The sequence below is a fragment of the Pagrus major genome, chromosome 24 (assembly GCF_040436345.1).
Source record: "Pagrus major chromosome 24, Pma_NU_1.0".
Lineage (NCBI taxonomy): Eukaryota > Metazoa > Chordata > Actinopteri > Spariformes > Sparidae > Pagrus > Pagrus major.
The window spans coordinates 14725113-14745688 of NC_133238.1; the positions used below are offsets into that span (position 1 = coordinate 14725113).

At 42.7% G+C, this 20576-nt stretch overlaps 1 protein-coding gene across 1 annotated transcript; it reads right to left on the bottom strand.

The window, feature by feature from the left end:
* Positions 1–945: 945 nt before the first annotated feature.
* On the bottom strand, positions 946–20137 carry LOC140992133 (uncharacterized). Its single transcript, XM_073462398.1, has 12 exons — positions 20043–20137; positions 17968–18046; positions 17585–17813; positions 15618–17412; positions 15357–15530; positions 13807–13980; positions 13374–13547; positions 12942–13115; positions 12517–12690; positions 10899–11072; positions 1851–1897; positions 946–1724 (listed from the first exon to the last, which is right to left on the bottom strand). The coding sequence occupies exons 2-12, from the start codon at positions 17968–17970 to the stop codon at positions 1153–1155; spliced, it is 3690 nt and encodes a 1229-aa protein (XP_073318499.1). The 5' UTR covers positions 17971–18046; positions 20043–20137; the 3' UTR covers positions 946–1152.
* Between the last annotated feature and the right edge of the window lie 439 nt (positions 20138–20576).

Below are 20576 nucleotides of genomic sequence, written 5' to 3' on the forward strand. Positions count from 1 at the left end.
AACCAAGATCAATATTCTGTTTAAAAAGGGTTTTATTTTATTTGCAATATTTGCAGAGTTGTTGGCTCCACAAGCAGCTTTGGCACCGACTCCTGGATCTCAAGCTGGTCCCTGTAATGGACGACTGTGCCCCCCTGTGGACAGTCAGCCTGGACCAGGACCAGAACCAGAATCTGTTCTTCACCTGAAACCTGTTGATTCAACATCGCTCCCATCTGAGCCTCCCCTCTCCTCCCTCTCCTCTCAGCCTCCTCCCTCATCTTTCCTCTTTTCTCAGCCCTACTACGCATGTACATAGCCAACATTCAGTGTGTAGCTAGCTAACATTAACTGCAGTCTGTAGCTAAGGAGACACACACATGAGCAGAGAGTTTCCTCCTCTCCTCCAACAGGTTGGTTTGTCAGCCTCCATAGTTTCGGTGCTGGGGTTGTGTTATTTTAGTTCACTGTGTTAGTTTGGGCCGGAGGTCACCGCTGGTTCAGTTGTTCCTTTTCTTTGTTTGAGGATCAGTCTTCATCGAGGTGGTTCAGGGGGAGACGTGGGGAACGACGGCCCACTGCCTGGTTGGTCCAGCGTCTTCCCATCTTTTGTTCCTTTCAGCCCCTTTTTGTTTGTTCCTGGTTTCTTTTGGGAATAATTTGAACGATGTAATAAAAGCTGTGAGTGAACTATGAACCTTGTGTCTGGTGTCCTTCATATGTTGCCTCCTCCAGCCCCTTCTGAGCCTCAGCTCTGACTTTTATGAACGGAGGCCGTAACACTCGCACAGAAACATTATGAAAGCAGCTAATTCAACATCCTGCTGCACGACTGCTGACTCAGACCAGAAGGAGACGCACGTTACGCCTGTTTTAAAGTCTTTACAGCGGCTGCCTGTTAAAGTCCTTCTGTGAGTCACCAGCTTCATGCTGACGACTGTCAAATACAACAAGTGCAGAACAAAGTGAAGTGATGTCTCAGTTTTAATGTGCAGAACAGAATCATTGATGACGAGGAAACCATCAATCTTTACAATCAGTTTGAATCATTTTGTACAAAGTTCACTGATGAATTTATTACAAGAAGCTGAAAGATTGATGTGACTGTGATCCTGTACAGACTCAACTGTTCAGCACTGACAATGTTTCTGTGACAGGAGGAGACTCTGCAGACTAAACACCACACAGACACACTGAGGAACCAGGACTGGACCACAAGAGCCCAAATCCAGGATAAAGAGGTTCAGTGAATGTGGTGCTGAAGGTGTGGAGGTGGATCAGTGAGTCAGAGGAGACTCTGTAGAAGGACAGAGTGCCAGCAGGACAGTCCACATACACTGCTACTCTACCAGAGGAGGAGGAGGAGGAGGAGGAGGAGGAGGAGGAGGAGGAGGAGGAGGAGGAGGAGAGGAGTGTGTCTCTGTTATTGTGTCTGACAGAGTAACGACCATCATCAGAGCACCACAGACTCCAGGACTGATCATTCAGTCCAAACACACAGTCACTGCCTCCTCTCCTGCTGATTCTTCTGTAACTCACTGATATATTAGCATCTCCGCTCCACTCGACCTCCCAGTAACAGCGACCAGTCAGACCAGTTCTACACAGCAGCTGAGGAGACTCAAACCTCTCTGGATGATCAGGATATGACTGATACTCTAACACACGTGTCATCTTCCTGTTGTTGTCAGACAGTTTGATGAGTCTGCTGACTGTGTTTGTGTCGACTGTGAGCTCACAGGAATCTGATGGAGAGAAAAAGACACAACACAGCTGCAGTTATTAATGTATCATCAGCGTGGTGATGACATCACAGATGTGACTGAGTGATGTCACAGTGTGAAGCTGAATCAAAGTAAAAACACACTCACACTTCCTCAGACCTGGTGTCAACCATCGGACTCCAGCAGGCTCCACCCTGAAAGGAGGAGGGGGGTCAGAGCAGCACATCCTCTTTCAGCATGCAAACATGGACATGACATGACTCATACACAGAAACACAACATGTCCATCAGGCTGCTTCTCCCTGTTTCCCTGAACCTCTTCACCTCTGCCACTCTCCTCACACACTGAGAGTGAGCCACAGGATGTTGGTGTGTGTGAAAGAGGACGACAACATGTGAGGACACACACAAACCTCTGTTTGGATTTATGACTTCATCTTTATGTTATTGGATGTTGCTGCTGTTTCCTGTGGGCTACCTGACGCTTGCTGTCTGATCCAATGTCAGCTTGTGCTTATGTTTGTATATTACAGGACTTTTGGATTTGGATGTCAGAACTTTTGAGGTCAGATTCCTGTTTGAAGCTTCCAGGGCTTTTCTGAATCTCAGCTGCACAGTCTGCTTTTTGTTCTCGCTGTGTTTCTGCTGCTTTGTTTCACTGTGCAAAGAAACAAATACAGTTTATACGTAATAAATCATCAGGAAACGTTGGACGTTGGTTCCCGACCTCTGCCACAAAACCAAGTGACAGAGACTCCCAGACTGTTTCCCTCCAGAAGCTCACAAGTGTCACTGAAGCTGTTTGTGGTAGAAACAGCATCATTTCATGTGTTCATGTTCATGTTACTATAGTTTGGTGCTGGATTGATATCTGATGGATGTTACAGCAGTAATAGTTACTGTGAGGAGAACTTCATGTCATGTTTGATGCCATTAAAAGCACAACAAATGACAGAACATGTCTCTTAGTGTGAAATCTGCTGTGGTAAACATGATGTGTCCAGATGTGACAGAGGAACATCTGACTATGAAGCCAGGAATCTGTCTTTCTGTCTGTCTGTCTGTGGTCCACATGTCTCCAGAACCGTTCATCCAGTCTACTTTATACTTGGCAGGTTTGTTGCTGAGGACTCACAGAAGTGCAGCGTTGACTTTGAATTCAATGTTAGAAGTTTTTAGGGCCGCGACAACTGACCCATTAAATCCATTATAAAAACAGCTGCCGACCAGTTTCACGGTGGATTAGCTGGTTGACGTTACGATGCAGGCGCTGTGGCACGGAGCGAGCTGTTTCACTTCATAGTCAAAGACGGTCGAGCCGAAGATACGTCAGGAAAACACACTCAGTGCAGCAGTTCTGGTCTCCTGCGGTGGGGAGCAGTAAGCCAGCCAATGGCGCCTGGCGTAGCTCAGGTGATGAAACAGGAAGCTACTCGGAGTCGCGCCGTCTCCTTTCTGAATGGGCTCCGTTAGCGTTTGCAATATAGCGGAGGCCACGGAGGCAACGGGAACTACAAACGTTACAGAAGAGAAAAGTGTCCGAGCCAAGTCATCAAAAGTGGCAGCACTTTATATTAAAGTGTTCAAAGAAAACAGCTACAAGATGTGCAGAGCTGCTCTCACATGGCCCGGTAGCACCACATCACTGAGCAGCTGAAGAGAAAGCACGTCGGAGCCACTACGGGTGAAGGAGACTCGGCACGGTAACTTAGTGAACCTTTCAAACCCAGAACCTGTCTACACTGATCCGTAGTGTCCGTCCCTTTAGTCACTGATTGTTCAGTGTTTTAATGAGCAGCAGTGTTTGTTTGTTGGACAGGCTGACTGACAAAAGTTTGGACAGGATGATTTTGAAGCTGATGAACTTCATCCATTAGTAAACCTGTTGTTCCTGCAAACACAAGATTAGGGCCCGGCTACATCACAGCTTTCAATTTAAACAGCAGCGTTTAAGACAGAAACACCTTCCACCTGTGCTCTCAGGTTTGTGATGGATCAGTGTCGCCCCCTGCTGGGTAATTAGCTGAAGTACGCTCAGAGACACTGGAGGACATAAGAGGAGTTTTTACAATATTTCATGTCATAGTAAGAGATCGTCTGAAGTCAAGTCTTTATTTCTGCACAATAGAAACTTGAGCATATCTGTTCTGTTCAAATATATATTACATGTCCTTTTTATTCTCAGTGCACGGCTCAGGCTGCATTCACAATGTCCAGTTATTGTTTCATTTCATTTCCTAAATTCAAAACTGTCTTTATTGGCACCATGTAACACAAACATGTGGCCAAAGCAAGCGCACAAACATTGAGAAGATAAAGAAGAAGAACATTCTGGTGTAAAGACGAGTACAGTAGATCAAAACACAACAGAGACAGAACTATAACCAAAGCTGACAATAACAGCACAACACTAAATAATAAGTGTCGTCACATATAACATGAACAACTCTCAGCTGACTGTCACTCACTGTCCCTCAGTTTGTGGCAGCAGAACATAGACTGCTGCTGGATCACAGCTCTTTGGGTTCTCCCCTAGTAGGACTGTTCATGTTTCTTCATCTACTGGCTCAACAAACCCTTTGTAATCTATTACATGTTGAACATGTGTTTCTCTAATGTGTTGATACTTTTCACATGTTGTGAGGAAGTGCTGCTCTGTTGTTGTTGTGTTTTATTGTACAGGCCTGATCTGTATTTGCCCTTTACATCAGCACATATTACCTCAAACAACAAGGCAGTTACTGAGTTCACTGAGCTTCATGTGAATTGTGCTACTCTGCATACTGATATTATATAATATTGTGTCTCTCACTTCACAAAGAAACAAGTCAACATGGCGACTACGTTGTGAGGAAGGAGGCCCCATGACACCACAGCCAGCAGCTGCTCTGACTGATGCTATCCTCAGTATGCTGCTAACACACATGAGGCCACTATCAATGGTGGAGGATGAAGGAGTGCTATGTGCACTTTAGAAAACAAACTGTATTTTACTTTTGCATTCTTCATGTAACAAACATTTTAGAGGTGTGAATCTTCACCGGCCTCACGATTCGATTACGATTCAGCTGTCGACGATTCTCGATGCATCTCAGTGTTCGTCATCCTCGATGATCTGTATCACTGCACACGGCTACTTTTCATCATTTAAATCCCCCTTTTATTCTGAAAGTCCTTCCAATCATCAGACTACAGCAGGCTACAAAATAAAAGCTGCATCTTTTCAGTAATCAAACAAAACATGTCTCCATCTGCAGCGTCTTTCACGTGTGTCTACAATAATATAGTTTTCACATGGCAGCTTTAAGATGAAACATCTACTGACTCTGCTGCACACACCTCTCTCAGAGTTGGACAGCAGAGTTGACAGCACCTCCTCAGATCTCGGCTGATCAGCTGGGCTGCTGTAACAGTTATTATTTATGGCTGCAGACGTTAGCTTCAGCTGAAAATGGCCGACGTGATTAGTGATTGTTGTGAGGCAGAAGTCTCGTCCAGTTCCTGCTTCACAGCAAGTTCATAAAATCTGACGTGTCCCGAGATGTCCGTTTAAAAAAATACTCTTTTTAATCCCTCTCAGATGATCTCTGCCTCCCTCCAACATCCCTCCTACATCAGTAATGTCAGTCAGAAGTCCTCCCACAGTTCAAAACATGGGAGCAACGTCACAACGTAACTTTATTGTCCAGCTGAGGCCGAACAATCAACAATCAACATGAGCCGCAGACTCTGGATTCTGCTCTGTCTCTGCATCGTGATGCATCTTATAATGGAGACATTTCCACACCTCTAATACATTTATGTTGCTTTTACAGTCTGAAGTTGTTTGAAAGTGAACTGAACAAGACTAAAGAGGAAAATGTGACAGCAATGTTTTTTGTTTTTTTTTTGTTGTTAAACTTTTTATTTGCAGAAAAGACAAGTTATACATGTTGCTCTTAAGTTTGTTTACATGCCACAAGTCTTATCATCCAAGTAGATAATGAAAGAAAAACAGGTAAATAATTAAAAAAATTAATTAAATTAAAAAAAAATCACATCATTACAAAAGCACCCATACTCTCTTCTATCACATCCTTTACAAGTTCTGGACTGGTAGGGAACTTAAGGATCCAACAAGTGAGAAGTGATAATGAGAAATAAAAATAGAATAAATAAAATAGATAAATATACAGCAGTAAATAAAAGTAGACAATATCTTATAGTGGGGTAAAAATGACTGCGGTGGCAAAATCAACAACACAAATAATAATTATTATAGATTAAATAAAGAATACATGTATAACGCTGACTGGTAACTGTGTAATTGCTGAAAGAAAGAAAGAAAATTGAACCAGATGAGTGGAGTCAAAAACTAGGGGGTTTTATCACATTACCCAGTATCTTGCCTAAAAGTTGTTATAAAGTTGTTATAAAGTAAAGTTATAAAGTTTATAAAGTTGTTATAAAGTTTATCCAGGTTTTCCAGTAACTTTCAAACTTATCTTGTTCAAGCCTGAGAATGAATGTTAGCTTCTCCATTACAAAAATATCCTGAACCACTTTGATCCAGTCCTCGACTGTAGGAGAATCTTTTACCAACCATTTTCTTGTGATTGCTTTCTTACTCGCTAGTAATAGGATATTATACATATATTTGTTTTCAGATCCCTTCACAGTATCTGGTATTAATCCCATACATAAAGTCTCAAACTCTGATGGAATCACTATTTTCATGATTTTCTCCATGGTCAATTTAATTTCTTTCCAATATGTTGAAATGACCCAAAACACATGAAGATGTGTTGCCTTATTCTCGCCACAGGATCTCCAACAGGATGTACTTGCTCCCAGAGAAATCCTTTGAGCTGGAACTCTAAAAAACCCAACGATAGTCTTCCACCCAAATTCTCTCCAGGACAGAGCAGATGTACTTTTCCACTGTTGTGAGATTATTTTTCCCCACATTTCCATCTGTATTACGATGTTACTCTCCTTCTCCCATTTCTCCTTTATATATGCAATATCATTCCCTTCTACCTGTTGTAACACCTTGTATATCTTTGATATGTTTCCACGTCCAGGGTCTGACCTGTAGCCGAGTAGAAATATCTTCACTATACCCAAATTAGTTTGTTGCAATTCTTCCTTTCTCATTATTTTCTCAAGGTAATGTCTAAGTTGCAGAAATCTATAAAAATCCTGATTGGTTAGATCGAATCGATTTTTAAGATCCTGGAATTGTCGCAGCGTTTTATTAACCCTTTATCGGCCCACTGTTTAAATCTTGCATCCATCCTGTTTGGTAAGAAATCTGAGTCATATCCAATCCATCTTATGATCCAGTGTGGTTCTTTGGCCTTGTTTTCGCTGACTATCCTGTGCCAAATCTTAACTGACATTTTTATCAATGGGTTTATGTCTTTTAGACAGGCAACCATCCCACTGTCCCCTATGATTGCTTGTAATGGAATATCACTAGATATCTGACATTCTATGTCTTTCCACTCTGCTTTATAAGAAGGGTTGCAAATGTTAACTAAAGTTTTTATCTGCACCGCTTGGTAATAATTTTTAATATTGGGGAGAGAGAGGCCTCCTTTGTCTTTTGCTAGTTGAAGAGTCTTATAGCGAATTCTTGGCCTCTTCCCAGATGAATCGTGATATTAATTTGTCTAATTCTTGAAATTTCTCCTTTGGAAGTTCTGCTGGTGTGTTTTGGAACAGATATAATAATCTGGGTAACACGTTCATTTTTATTGCTTCCGCCCTCTGACCTAATCCTAAAAAGGGGACTAGATTCCATCTGGTCAGATCGGATTTAATTTTGGAAATTAGAGGGTCGTAGTTCTCTGATATAATCGTGTTCAAATGTTTAGGAATATTCACACCTAGGTATTTAACTGACTTTGATTCCCAATTGACTTTGAATTCCTCTTTGATGGATTGGCTAGGAGAATAATTAAATGTCAAAATTTGAGATTTGTGGGTGTTTAGTTTATAACCTGATAATAAGCCGTATTCCCTCAGGGTTATGAGCCATTCTGGAAGGGAAGCAGATGGATGCCCCAAGTATATCAAAATATCATCTGCGAACAGGGCAGTTTTGTGTTCTTCTTGAGACACCATGATCCCCTTTATCTTTTCATTCTGTCTTATCCACTGACTCAAGGGCTCTATAAAGATGGCGAATAAGAGCGGGGACACGGGACAACCTTGTCGACATCCCCTTTTTAATTCAAAAATGTTTGATAATCCTCCGTTTATCCGAATTGTAGCTGTTGGCTTCCAGTATAAAGCTTGTATTGTCCTAACAAAATCATCGTGGAACTGGAATCTCTCTAGTATCTTATATAAGAAAGACCAATCAACAGAGTCGAAAGCCTTCTCTGCATCTAGCCCTAGCAGGACAGCCTCTAAATTATCTTTGTTTATATGGTTAATTACATGTAATGTCCTCCTAACGTTATCCTGTGTTTGCCTCTGCCTAATGAAACCTGTTTGATCCAACTGTATAATATCTGGAAGTATTATTTCTAAGCGTTTTGCTAGAATTGATGTGAAGATTTTATAATCCTGGTTCAACAAACTAATTGGGCGGTAATTAGAGCAATCTGTCCCATCTTTCCCTTCTTTTGGTATCACAGTTATAATCGCTTCCCTCCAAGATGGGGGAATTTCTCCTTTCTTAAGGACCCAATTGAAAGTTCTGAGCAACAATGGTGATAAAGAGTCACTAAAAGTCTTATACCATTCCGCTGTAAACCCATCAGAGCCCGGAGACTTATAAGGTTTGAGTCTAGATATTTCCTTTTGGAGTTCTCCTATAGTCACATTGGCCAGTAAAACTGTATATCTTCTGTAATTGTTGGGAGATTAAGTGATGCAGGCAGGGATTCAGGTGACTTGTGCCCCTTACAGGCCATCCGGGCATATAGGTTTTTGTAATATTTTTCAAAACAACTGTGGATGTCTTGAAACTTATGTTTCATTTGTTTGGTGATTGGGTCTTTAATTTTATGTACTACCCTCTCTGCTTGTTGTTTTCTTAATTTGTATGCCAGAATTTTGGATGATTTACTACCTACTTCATAATACCTCTGTTTCAAAAAGGTTAGTTTTTTCTGAATGTCTGCCTCATAAATTTCTTTGATCTGATTTTTAATTTCCCCAATTTTCTGACTAATGTCCAATTGGGTATCTTTTTTATGTCTTTTTTCCAAGTTTTCCAACTCTTTTTCTAGTTTATCCAATTTCTCCTGTCTGAGCCTCTTTTGTAGTGCCAATTTCGCAATGATTTTCCCTCAAAACAGCCTTACCTGCATCCCATACCATAAGGGGGGAAACCTCCCCATTATCATTTTCTGACAGGTATAACTTAATTTCCTCTTGGAGTTCTTCCTTCATTTTTCCCTTAAGTACATTTAGATTAAGTCTCCAGGGCCGAGATGTTTTGCCGGCTCGGAGGGAAAGCCTCCATGCGTCTCCAGCTTTGGAGGGCCCTCCTTTAAGTTTTCAAAGTGGTCCATGCTTTTAGCTTAGTCAGATCTCCCCCGATCTTACATATTATATTATTAATGTCATTAAACTAACCCAAACGCCTCCCATGGCAGTTTTTTTTTTTTTTTAATTGTTTGTTCCACAGTCACTACTATTATGCCTCCTTACCGTGGAGAATCCGCAAAACAAGTTCATCGGTCAGTCCGTCTGAAAGTGTCCAGTTTCTTTTTAAAACCATCCCGCGGCGCCTCTGGCTGCTGCTCTCCTCCACCCGGGGACCGGATTTTGCGCCACATCAAGTTCTTGACTCTATCAGCCCAGCTCGCCGGTGGTTTATATATCGACACAGACAGACCTCTCTTCACCATGTCCTTCGTAGCCTCCTCTGCCGAGTTGTATAGGCATGTCTCTCCCTCGTAAAACACCCTCATTCTGGCTGGAAAAGGAGTTTGGAACCAAATATTATTCTCCCTCAGCACCTTCTTCGCCTCCGCGTATTTCCGCCGCTTCTTGAAGGTCTCCGGTGCATAGTCGTGATCCATAAACACTTTTTTCTCCTGATACAGAAACCCTTTTTTTTCGCCAAACCTGTTTCAGGATTTCTTCTTTAGTTTTGCTGCTGGAGAACTTGACAACTATGGATCTCGGGGGAGAATCAGCCGGTGGTTTTGGTCCCAGTGCGCGATGCGCACGCTCGATCTTTAGGTCGTCGGTGTGGGGCAACTCCAGTTTTTCCCTCAGTAGATTTTCCACGAATGTTATCATCGATGTGGAGTTGCTCTCCGACCCTCCTTCTATGCCGTGAATTCTTATGTTCTCCCGTCTTGCTCTTCCCTCTTGATCCGTTAGCTTATCTTCCAACTTAGCCTGTAGCTTTAGCAGTTCCCTCGTAGCCTCCTCCAGCCCCTGCAGTCTTTCCTCAGTCTCTGAAATTCGCATTTCGGCTTCGTCAACTCTGCTGTTAGTTGCCTTAATGTCCTCTCATATTTCACGGCGAGTCTCTGCATTTTCACGTCGTTTGCAGGTTAGCCATGTCCGCATCCACCTGTAGCTCCCCTGTGTCAGGGTTGCTAGCTGTATCGTCCTCGACGGACTCTTCCTCGGCTGTTTGCGCCCTTTCCTTTGTCGTATATTCTGTGGCGATGCTGATGAAGATGTTTGAAGAAAAGCTCCGCCGACACTGTCTTAGTTGTATAACAAATTTATTACAATAAGTTCAGTATCGTAAACAAGTAACACGTTACTTGGAGAGTCTCCAGCCGAATAATGAAAACTCTCCCGAAGACATGCAGACAGCTCCTTATATACCGAGCTTGTTTTGGTCAAAGACTTAATTACCACACATACTCCACATCAAAGAGGGTCAGATAAGAAGAGAGGCCTCTTCACCTCTGACCCAGGACTTCCATGACTCTGCTAAACTTTAACATTTTATACCTGTTACCTTGAATCATTAACCTCTTACCCCAGGCACTAAACTAGTCTGAAAAAAGAGGTGTAACTTTAGTGTTTGTGCAAAGACTCTCCTGGTCTTCTTCTCATCTTCCTCTCTTCACTTGTAACTCTTGGCTTCGTGCCGTGCTGCCTTTTCTCCTGAACTGAACTGAACAACTGGAGGTGGAGTAAATGAAGCAGACCTCCTGACACTGAACCATCTACACTCGAGATACAGACTCTCACACTGACTGTCTGTGGCTGCAGCAGGACTCTTCATACCTGAGAGTGTCCAGTCTGCAGCCTGGATCCTCCAGTCGAGCAGACAGCAGCTTCACTCCTGAGTCTCCTGGATGATTGTAGCTCAGGTCCAGCTCTCTCAGATGGGAGGGGTTGGAGTCCAGAGCTGAGGCCAGAGAAGTACAGCCTTCCTCTGTGATCAGACAGCCTGACAGCCTGCAGACACACAAAACAACACACATCACAGATCAGCTGAGGGTCCTGATGATTCAGTGCACATCTGTGTTTAAGGGTTTAACGTTTATTATATTTATCATCTTAATTTCACTAATTTACTTATCAGCACTAAACCCAGAGTATAACTGAAGATGACGGAAATGCCATTAGTTTTGCAAATATTTGGTCATGAACCAACATATTCTACAGATTAAAATGATGACCTGATAATGGAGGATCACCAAAGTAATTACAGTTCATCCTGAGGGGAGCACGAATGTCAAAAACCTCATGGCAACCCATCCAATGGTTGTTAAGATCAGTAAGTCGGGACCAAAGTGCAGAATAGACTGATAGACCCACATTTTATATATATAAATAGATTAGTGGTTTCATTGGTTTTGTATTGTTACTTTGATGAGTGAAGGATCTGTTAAGTTGTCAGACTGTGAACACTATCAGAACATCACACTGTCCCCTCATTCCACCTTTGCAACTTTCACACCTACAGGAAGCTAAAGCACGCTCACCTCCCTCACCACCTGCTGACCAACTTCTATCGGTCAGCGATAGAAAGCCTCCTGACCTACTGCTGCACGGTGTGGTTCTCCAGCTGCACAACACAGGACAGGAAGGACCTGTAGCAGGTGGTGAGGGCAGCGGAGCGTGTCATCAGGACGACACTACCCCCTCTCACAGACATTTACACTGGCAGACTCCAAAAGAAGGCCAGCTGTATTGTTAAGGACCCCACTCACCCCGGACATTACCTGTTCTCCCCCCTGCCCTCTGGGAAGAGATATAGATCCATCAGATCTAGAACAAACAGACTGAAGAACAGTTTCTTCCCACAGGCAGTGAAATGCACAACCCTCCCTTCACCCCTCACTCTCTAAAGACTTCACACCAGTGCAATAACCCTCCACTACCACCCCCACACATACTCAATTGTGTACATATTATCTACATACTTGAATCTTGTGTCTATTTATCTTGTTGTATATATTTTATTATTTTTATCTATTTTGTTATACTTGTTGATATTTGATATTTATTTGTCAAACTAAGAGCTGTTATCTATGTTTCGTTGTTTTTGAAACAATGACAATAAACATCTATTTTATTCTGCAGCGAGGTGGAATATCAGCACAAGATTCCCGCCTTGAAAAGGCAGTGTGAATGGGGCTTCAGTCTCTCTCTCTCTCTCTCTCTCTCTCTCTCAACCCAACCAGTTGAGACAGATGGCAGCCCACCACTGAGTCCGGTTCTGCTCGAGATTTCTGCCTGTTAAAAGGCATTTTTCTTTGTGCCACTGTGTCAAGTGATTGTTCATAGGAGAAATGTTGGGTCTTTTAAATAAATTGAATAATATTAAGAGTATGATCAAGACCGGCTCCAATTGTAAAGTTACATGAAATAATGAAATAAAGTAATGAATCCTGACCTGAGAGTTTCAAGGACATGGTGTGAACTCTTCAGTTCAGCAGAAAGTAGCTTCACTCCTGAATCCTGCAGGTTGTTGTTACTCAGGTCCAGCTCTCTAAGACTAGAGGACTGGGAGCTGAGAACTGAGGACAGAGCTTCACAGCTTCTCTCTGAGATGTCACAGGTACTCAACCTGGAACATGAACAGTAAAAAGACATTAACAGTATTTATAATATCATTGTAGCACATGTGAACTTGCCTTCTGTTTAACTCTAATATGTTGGAGATATGAAAAATCAACAAGACTAAATCTGGACTAAACAGACATGAAACAATAATAAGTGGAATTGTGTCAAAACATAAGAGTTCTGACATGAGAGAGAGAATTTAATTCAAATGTTAAAGAAATAACAAATAATTTGAGACAGATTGAACTATCTGACCTGAGAGTTTTCAGTCCACATTGTGCACTCTCCAGTCCAACAGACAGCTGCTTCACTCCTGAATCCCGCAGGTTGTTGTTACTCAGGTCCAGCTCTCTCAGACTAGAGGACTGGGAGCTGAAAACTGAGGACAGAGCTTCACAGCTTCTCTCTGAGAGGTCACAGCGACTCAACCTGGAGCGTGAACAGTAAAAAAGACATTAGGTGATACAGTATTTATAATATCATTGTAGCACATGTGAACTTACTTTCTGTTTTACTCCAATATGTTGGAGATATGAAAAATCAACAAGACTAAATCTGGACTAAACAGACATGAAACTATAATAAGTGGAATTGTTTCAAAACATAAGAGTTCTGATATGAGAGAGAGAATTGAATTCAAACGTTAAAGAAATAACAAATAATTTGAGACAAATTGAACTATCTGACCTGAGAGTTTCAAGTCTACAGTGTGGACTCTCCAGTCGAACAGACAGCTGCTTCACTCCTGAATCCTGCAGGTTGTTGTTACTCAGGTCCAGCTCTCTCAGACGAGAGGACTGGGAGCTGAAAACTGAGGACAGAGCTTCACAGCTTCTCTCTGAGAGGTCACAGCTACTCAACCTGGAGCGTGAACAGTAAAAAAGACATTAGGTGATACAGTATTCATAATATCATTGTAGAACATGTGAACTTGCTTTCTGTTTTACTCTAAACATGTTGGAGATATGAAAAATCAAAATGTCTAAATCTGGATTAAACAGACATGAAACAATAATAAGTGGAATTGTGTCAAAACATAAGAGTTCTGATATGAGAGAGAGAATTGAATACAAACGTGAAAGAAATAACAAATAATTTGAGACAAATTGAACTATCTGACCTGAGAGTTTCAAGTCTACATTGTGGACTCTCCAGTCCAGCTGACAGCTGCTTCACTCCTGAATCCTGCAGGTTGTTGTTAGTCAGGTCCAGCTCTCTCAGACTAGAGGACTGGGAGCTGAGAACTGAGGACAGAGCTTCACAGCTTCTCTCTGAGAGGTCACAGCTACTTATTCTGGGGAGAAAAAAAAGAAGACAGATAACATGGTAAATGTTGAGTTTTGGTGATACAGTATCAGGTTTTCCCAAACTTTTCTTCTGGGGTCCCATTTAAAAAAAAAGTATTTATAAGCCTTTTCATGTCTTTATATTAGGAGGATTATTTATATAGAACAGCTCACAGATATGACAGGAAATGGGGATGAGAGAGGGGGGATGACACGCAGCAAAGGACCAGAGGTCGAACTTGAAACCTGGGCCGCTGCAGTGAGGACAAAGCCTCTGTACATGGGACACATGCTCTACCGACTGAGCTACAGGAGCACCCCAGGGGGTCCCACTTTTTAAAAAATGATAACACTGCGACCCAATTCACAATAGGTCTAATAAACTTGAAAAAAGCAGATCTGTGCAAAAATTAACACTCCAGACTATTTATCCACATCCACTTATATTGTGCTGAATACACCAGCCATTTCAAAGAGATACTTTATTAAATAACTACTGTGTTTACAAAAAACATATATGTTACAAATACATTATAACTGAGATCAAATAAATGCAGTTTTCAAAGAGAGACTGAGAGGTCAGGTCACTCAGTGTCTCCTGAAGCTGTGAGTTTTGTGTATGTCACATAAACTATGCTGGAATGTGGTTAAATGCTTCTTAGTGTCTAAATATTTTGGCACATGATCACTGTAAGTCCTACAAGCAAGTGGGTGTTTTAGCTGTGAATCAGTGAAATGATTAACTCAGTCAGGATGTGTGTCTAAGTGTGACGCTGTCCATCTCACTGAGATGGAGCAGAGATGGACTGATAGACAGACAGATGGAACATGTCACTTCATAGGGTTTCTTGGCCTGCTGCTTTCTGTGGTTGTAAATAAAACATTGGGCCTAAAGTCCATTTCTCCCCACCATTGTAGCAGTCCACAGGAAGGACCCACCAGAGAAGGACCGTCTCTGTGCTCGAGACCTCCTGATTTACAAATCAAGCACTGGATACCAACAGCTGCCCATGTGGCTCAAAGGTGTACTGCAGATAGAAATCTTAAATTAAAGGCTATGAACGAAAGTCTGCAAATATATTTGGCAACTCAAATAAAATCCTCTCTGGGAATGACTGGTATATATAATCTCTTGCTCCAGTGCTGTTCAGTTCTAAACATGTTGTCAGCGTGACAATAAATCAAAATTCAATCAAGAATGAAGAGACATCCAGTTATCAAAGTCATATGATGTCAAACATAAATGAGGTTCTCCCTCCTCATTGTTCGTGCTGCGCAGGAGCTGAATTAAGGAAAATTACATTGAAAGAAAACAAGTTTGATGGCAAAAAAATCTACCAGAAATATATAAATGATTTCACAACAAACAGTAACATGATCTGACCTCAAACTTTCCAGATTGCAGTGTGGACTCTCCAGTCCAGCTGACAGCTGCTTCACTCCTGAATCCTGCAGGTTGTTGTTACTCAGGTCCAGCTCTCTCAGACTAGAGGACTGGGAGCTGAGAACTGAGGACAGAGCTTCACAGCTTCTCTCTGAGAGGTTACAGCCACTCAGTCTGGATAAAGAATAATGAGCAGAACAAGAAAATTATTTCTATTTGGGTCAATAACAGCACATTTACTGCATTCTGAAAAAAACTTACAGAGCTTTGTTGGAGGCTTTGACCACTGGCAGCAGCCTCAGAAGAGCCTTCTCTGAAGCAGAGTATTTCTTCAGGTCAAACACGTCCAGATCTTTTTCTGATGACAGTAAGATGAAGACCAGAGCTGACCACTGAGCAGGAGACAGTTTATCTGTGGAGAGACGTCCTGATGTCAGGTACTGTTGGATGTCCTCCACTAGAGAACGATCATTCAGTTCATTCAGACAGTGGAACAGATTGATGCTTCTCTCTGAGGACAGAGTCTCACTGATCTTCTTCTTCATGTACTCGACTGTTTTCTGATTTGTCTGTGAGCTACTTCCTGTCTGTGTCTGCAGACCTCGGAGGAGATTCTGATTGGTCTGCAGTGAAAGACCCAGGAGGAAGCGGAGGAACAAATCCAGGTGTCCATTTGGACTCTGTAAGGCCTCGTCTACAGCACTCTGGTAGAAACGTGTTGATTTGCCTCCGAACACTTGAGACAACCAGGATGCTGATTGCTCTTTTTCTGACATCAGATTGACTCCAGAGTTGATGAATGTCAGATGGACATGAAGAGCAGCCAGAAACTCCTGAACACTCAGATGGACGAAGCAGAACACCTTGTCCTGGTACAGTCCTCTCTCCTCTTTAAAGATCTGTGTGAACACTCCTGAGTACTTTGAAGCTGCTGTGATATCGATGCCACACTTTGTCAGGTCTGATTCATAGAAGATCAGGTCGCCACTCTGCAGCTGCTCAAAAGCCAGTTTTCCCAGAGACTCAATCATCTCCCTGCTCTTTGTGGTCCAGTGTGGATCTGTCTCAGCTCCTCCATCATACTTGACGTTCTTCACTTTGGCCTGAACCACCAGGAAGTGGATGTACATCTCAGTCAGGGTCTTGGGCAGCTCTCCTCCCTCTCTGGTCTTTAACACATCCTCCAGAACTGTAGCAGTGATCCAGCAGAAGACTGGGATGTGGCACATGATGTGGAGGCTTCGTGATGTCTTGATGTGGGAGATGATTCTGCTGGCCTGCTCCTCATCTCTGAATCTCTTCCTGAAGTACTCCTCCTTCTGTGGGTCAGTGAACCCTCTGACCTCTGTCACCATGTCAACACACTCGCTAGGGATCTGATTGGCTGCTGCAGGTCGTGTTGTAATCCAGAGGTGAGCAGAAGGAAGCAGGTTTCCCCTGATGAGGTTTGTCAGCAGCACATCCACTGAGGTGGACTCTGTAACATCAGTCAGGGTCTCAGTTTTGTGGAAGTCCAGATGAGGTCGACACTCATCCAGACCGTCAAAGATGAACAGAACCTGGAACTCTTCAAAGCTGCAGATTTCTTTGGTTTCAGTGAAGAAGTGATGAACAAGCTCCACCAAGCTGAACTTTTTCTCTTTCAGCACATTCAGCTGTCTGAAAGTGAATGGAAATGTGAACTGTATGTCCTGGTTGGCTTTGTCTTCAGCCCAGTCCAGAGTGACCTTCTGTGTTAAGACTGTTTTCCCGATGCCAGCGACTCCCTTTGTCATCACTGTTCTGATTGGTTCGTCTCTTCCAGGTGAGGCTTTAAAGATGTCTTCTTGTCTGACTGTTGTTTCTGGTCTGTCTGGTTTCCTGGATGCTGCTTCAATCTGTCTGACCTCATGTTCATCATTGACCTCTGCAGTCTCTCCCTCTGTGATGTAGAGCTCTGTGTAGATCTGATTCAGAAGGGTTGGGTTTCCTGCTTTAGCGATCCCCTCAAACACACACTGGAACTTCTTCTGAAGGTTAGATTTGAGTTTACGCTGACAAACTGCAGCAAGATGTTCTAAATAAACACACAACAAAAAAAGATCATTAAGTTATTTATAAAGACAATAAGACAATTTCCTTCCCCTAAAGATTGCATATATAAACAGATTTTCCATCATCATCATCATCAGACTTCAGTAAACGTCTCATTGATCCATCATGTTAAATCTTTAGAGAAATACTCTTACTGCTCTGCAGACAGTCAGCCAGCTCCTCCTGCTTCATTCTCCTCAGGAAGTGAAGTGTGATCTTCAGAAATGCCTCTCTGCTGCTCCTCCTCTGCTCTTCATCCTCACCATCCAACACCTCTTCATCCTCCCTCTGACTCTCTAAGCATTCTGGGTAATCTGAACTCAGAACCTTCTGGACCTTCTTCAGCTCGTTCTTCACAAAGGTCACAATGTTCTCCTCCAGCAGCTGGAACAGAATATTATGTGAATGAGAACATTTAACATCATGGAGCCAAACATCAGATCCATGTTGGACAGATTCACCACTGGTCTGTAAAGTGCAGCATGGAGATTATTGTGAACAGACTGGATGTAAAAGCAGTTGTTGTTCATGTACAGACCATAAATATGGAGTCCAGGTGTGTTTGATGCTGCTGGGCAGACGGACCTCTGGGAACCTCTGAGCTCTCCTGGTCGACTCTGTGGAGGAATCATGAAGAATCAGCCACATTATGTCTGTCCACTCAGAGACAAACACAAGCTGAAGGTCCTTTGAGTTAAAATGTTGATGACATCATTGAATCAGATGGTTTCCCCTGACATCAAAGTGTTGGTCGTACTGCTGATCCCACTGTGAACCAACAGTCAGTCAGTTCACTGGGTTGGTTCAGCAGCTTGTCTGGTTTAGTCCCTCCAGCTCTTGACCCCTATAATACTGTGGACAGGAACACGCAGCTAACACAAGCTAGTTGGATGCTAACTGTCCAGTGCAAATTGGTGAAGAGTCTCAATAAACTTGTATTCAGTTGAAATTCCAACATTGGAGAATGAAAAAATTATTAATTATTTATTTATTTGTTTATGAATCTGATACCAAAAAACAAACACAGGTTTCTTGATATTGATGTTTAATTCATCTGATTTGTGTGACTCTAAAGTTCATAACAATAATAATAATAATAACAACATCAACTTGTTCGTGTGTTGCTTTTGGGTGATTATTGACACAACGGCCACACTGGAACCTACAGAAGGTTGCATTCACTGGAGAAAACAAATAGATAGAAACCCCAACACCCTGTGAGGAGAAACTAGAAGACAAAAACTGCCAACTGGGGATTTTTGGATGTTTATTCTTTGAAAAATTAAAAACATTTAATCGATCCTGCTCTGACCTCCATCATCACTCTGAGGACATGAAGACCATCAGGACAACTGGTCAGACTGGATTTAATGAGGACAAACATCAACAGAGAGCAACATGAGGACAACTCACTGTCTGTCTGATGAACGCTGTTGTTTAAATTCAATAATAATCTCCTTTGACCAGTCACTCTTGAAGGACACACAGCTGGGCTCAGGTCCATGTTCAGCTTCAGGTCCAGGTCCAGGTCCAGTAGAGGCTGGTCTCCTGTTGGACAGAGAAGACGACCACCAGACATGTTAATTGACTTTCTAGTCTTCAGACACAGAAGCTTGTGTCCATAAAATAGTGGAAAACATGAGGAATAAACCTCAGAGAATATTGGACCAAACTAATTCAATAAAGTGAAATGAAGAGTTGAAGACTGGTTCTGTTGGGCCGCTTTCTAAAGTGACAATATAAATTTAAGTGAAGAAGAACAAAGCTGAAAATAAACATCAGGTTTCAAAAAACATCTTTCTCCACAGTTAAAGCACGAATCAGTCACATATTAATGTTATTAACTAAGGCTGTCAAAGTTAACGCGTTATTAACGCGTTAACGCAGCATGCCTTTAACGGCACTATTTTTTTTAACGCGCGATTAACGTAGTGACATTTGAACCTCGGGCCATTCCGTAGCTTGGAAAACCAGGAAGCAATGCGCCGAGGTCGATGCCGCCAACAGACTACATCCCCGTGAGCAGTAATGGAAAGTGGTAGTATTTTGAATGGCAAATTCAGCTACAAAGTCTTGCCAGATGGCTCTCGTGACAGGACAAAAGTCATTTGTATTTATTGTCACCGTGAATTTACCTACCACCGGAGTACGTCAAGTCTCAAATACCACTTGTCGGCCAAGCACACAGCGGATGCAGAGACGCCGGCGCCCCCTCCTCGCATGAAGCCACGCTGGATAATTTGAAAGGGAAACAGGTGGACGACTCTACAAGCCGCAAACTTACAAAAGCAGTCGCTAAATGGGTGGCTACAGCGTGCAGGCCGATAAGTATTGTGGAGGACGACGGTCTGCGAGAAATAATCCGCTACTACTGTGTAATAAACATTACTATGCAGTTTGCATATGTTAGTTACTTGAACTGAGTATTTCTCATTGTAGCAATAAATAAACCTGTTTTTGCACAAAGCAAGCATTTGTCTATTTTCATGTTGAAAAAAGTATTACAATTTGAAAAAATCAATTTAATGTACCGATGAAAAATATGCGATTAATTTGTGATTAATCGCGATTAAATATTTTAATCGATTGACAGCCCTATTATTAACAGCTCACCTCTTTACAGCAGGAGGCTGTTGTCCTTTAAACTCAATGAGACGATCTATTGACCGGTCACTCTTGAAGGACACACAGCTGGGCTCAGGTCCAGGTCCAGGTCCAGCTTCAGGTCCAGGTTCAGGTCCAGGTTCAGGTTCAGGTCCAGGTCCAGGTCCAGGTCCAGGTCCAGGTCCAGGCCCAGGTCCAGGTCCAGGTCCAGGCTCAGGTCCAGGTCCAGGCTCAGCTTCAGGTCCAGGTTCAGGTCCAGGTTCAGGTTCAGGTCCAGGTCCAGGTCCAGGTCCAGGTCCAGGTCCAGGCCCAGGTCCAGGTCCAGGTCCAGTGGTTTTAGAGGGAGGGCCTCCCTCCTCTCTGTCCTCACACTGATTCATGCTGCTCAGCTCACACACACTTTCATCTGGAGAGGAAACACAAATCATTCATCTGCACATCAACTGAAATCAGCCTTTCCATCATGTCTCCTGTCAGAACATCAGCTGCTCCTCCACTGATTGGCTGCTTCATATCAGCGTCACATGAACGCTGCACTTCTAC

What these genes read in the sequence shown, in the direction of transcription:
- LOC140992133 (XM_073462398.1), bottom strand. An exon ending in GGCTGACTGTCTGCAGAGCA is followed by an intron (nt 17,413 to 17,584) that starts GTAAGAGTATTT and finishes GTGTTTATTTAG; the next exon opens with AACATCTTGCTGCAGTTTGT. An exon ending in TGCAGACTGGACACTCTCAG is followed by an intron (nt 1,898 to 10,898) that starts GTATGAAGAGTC and finishes TCCTCCTTTCAG; the next exon opens with GGTGGAGCCTGCTGGAGTCC.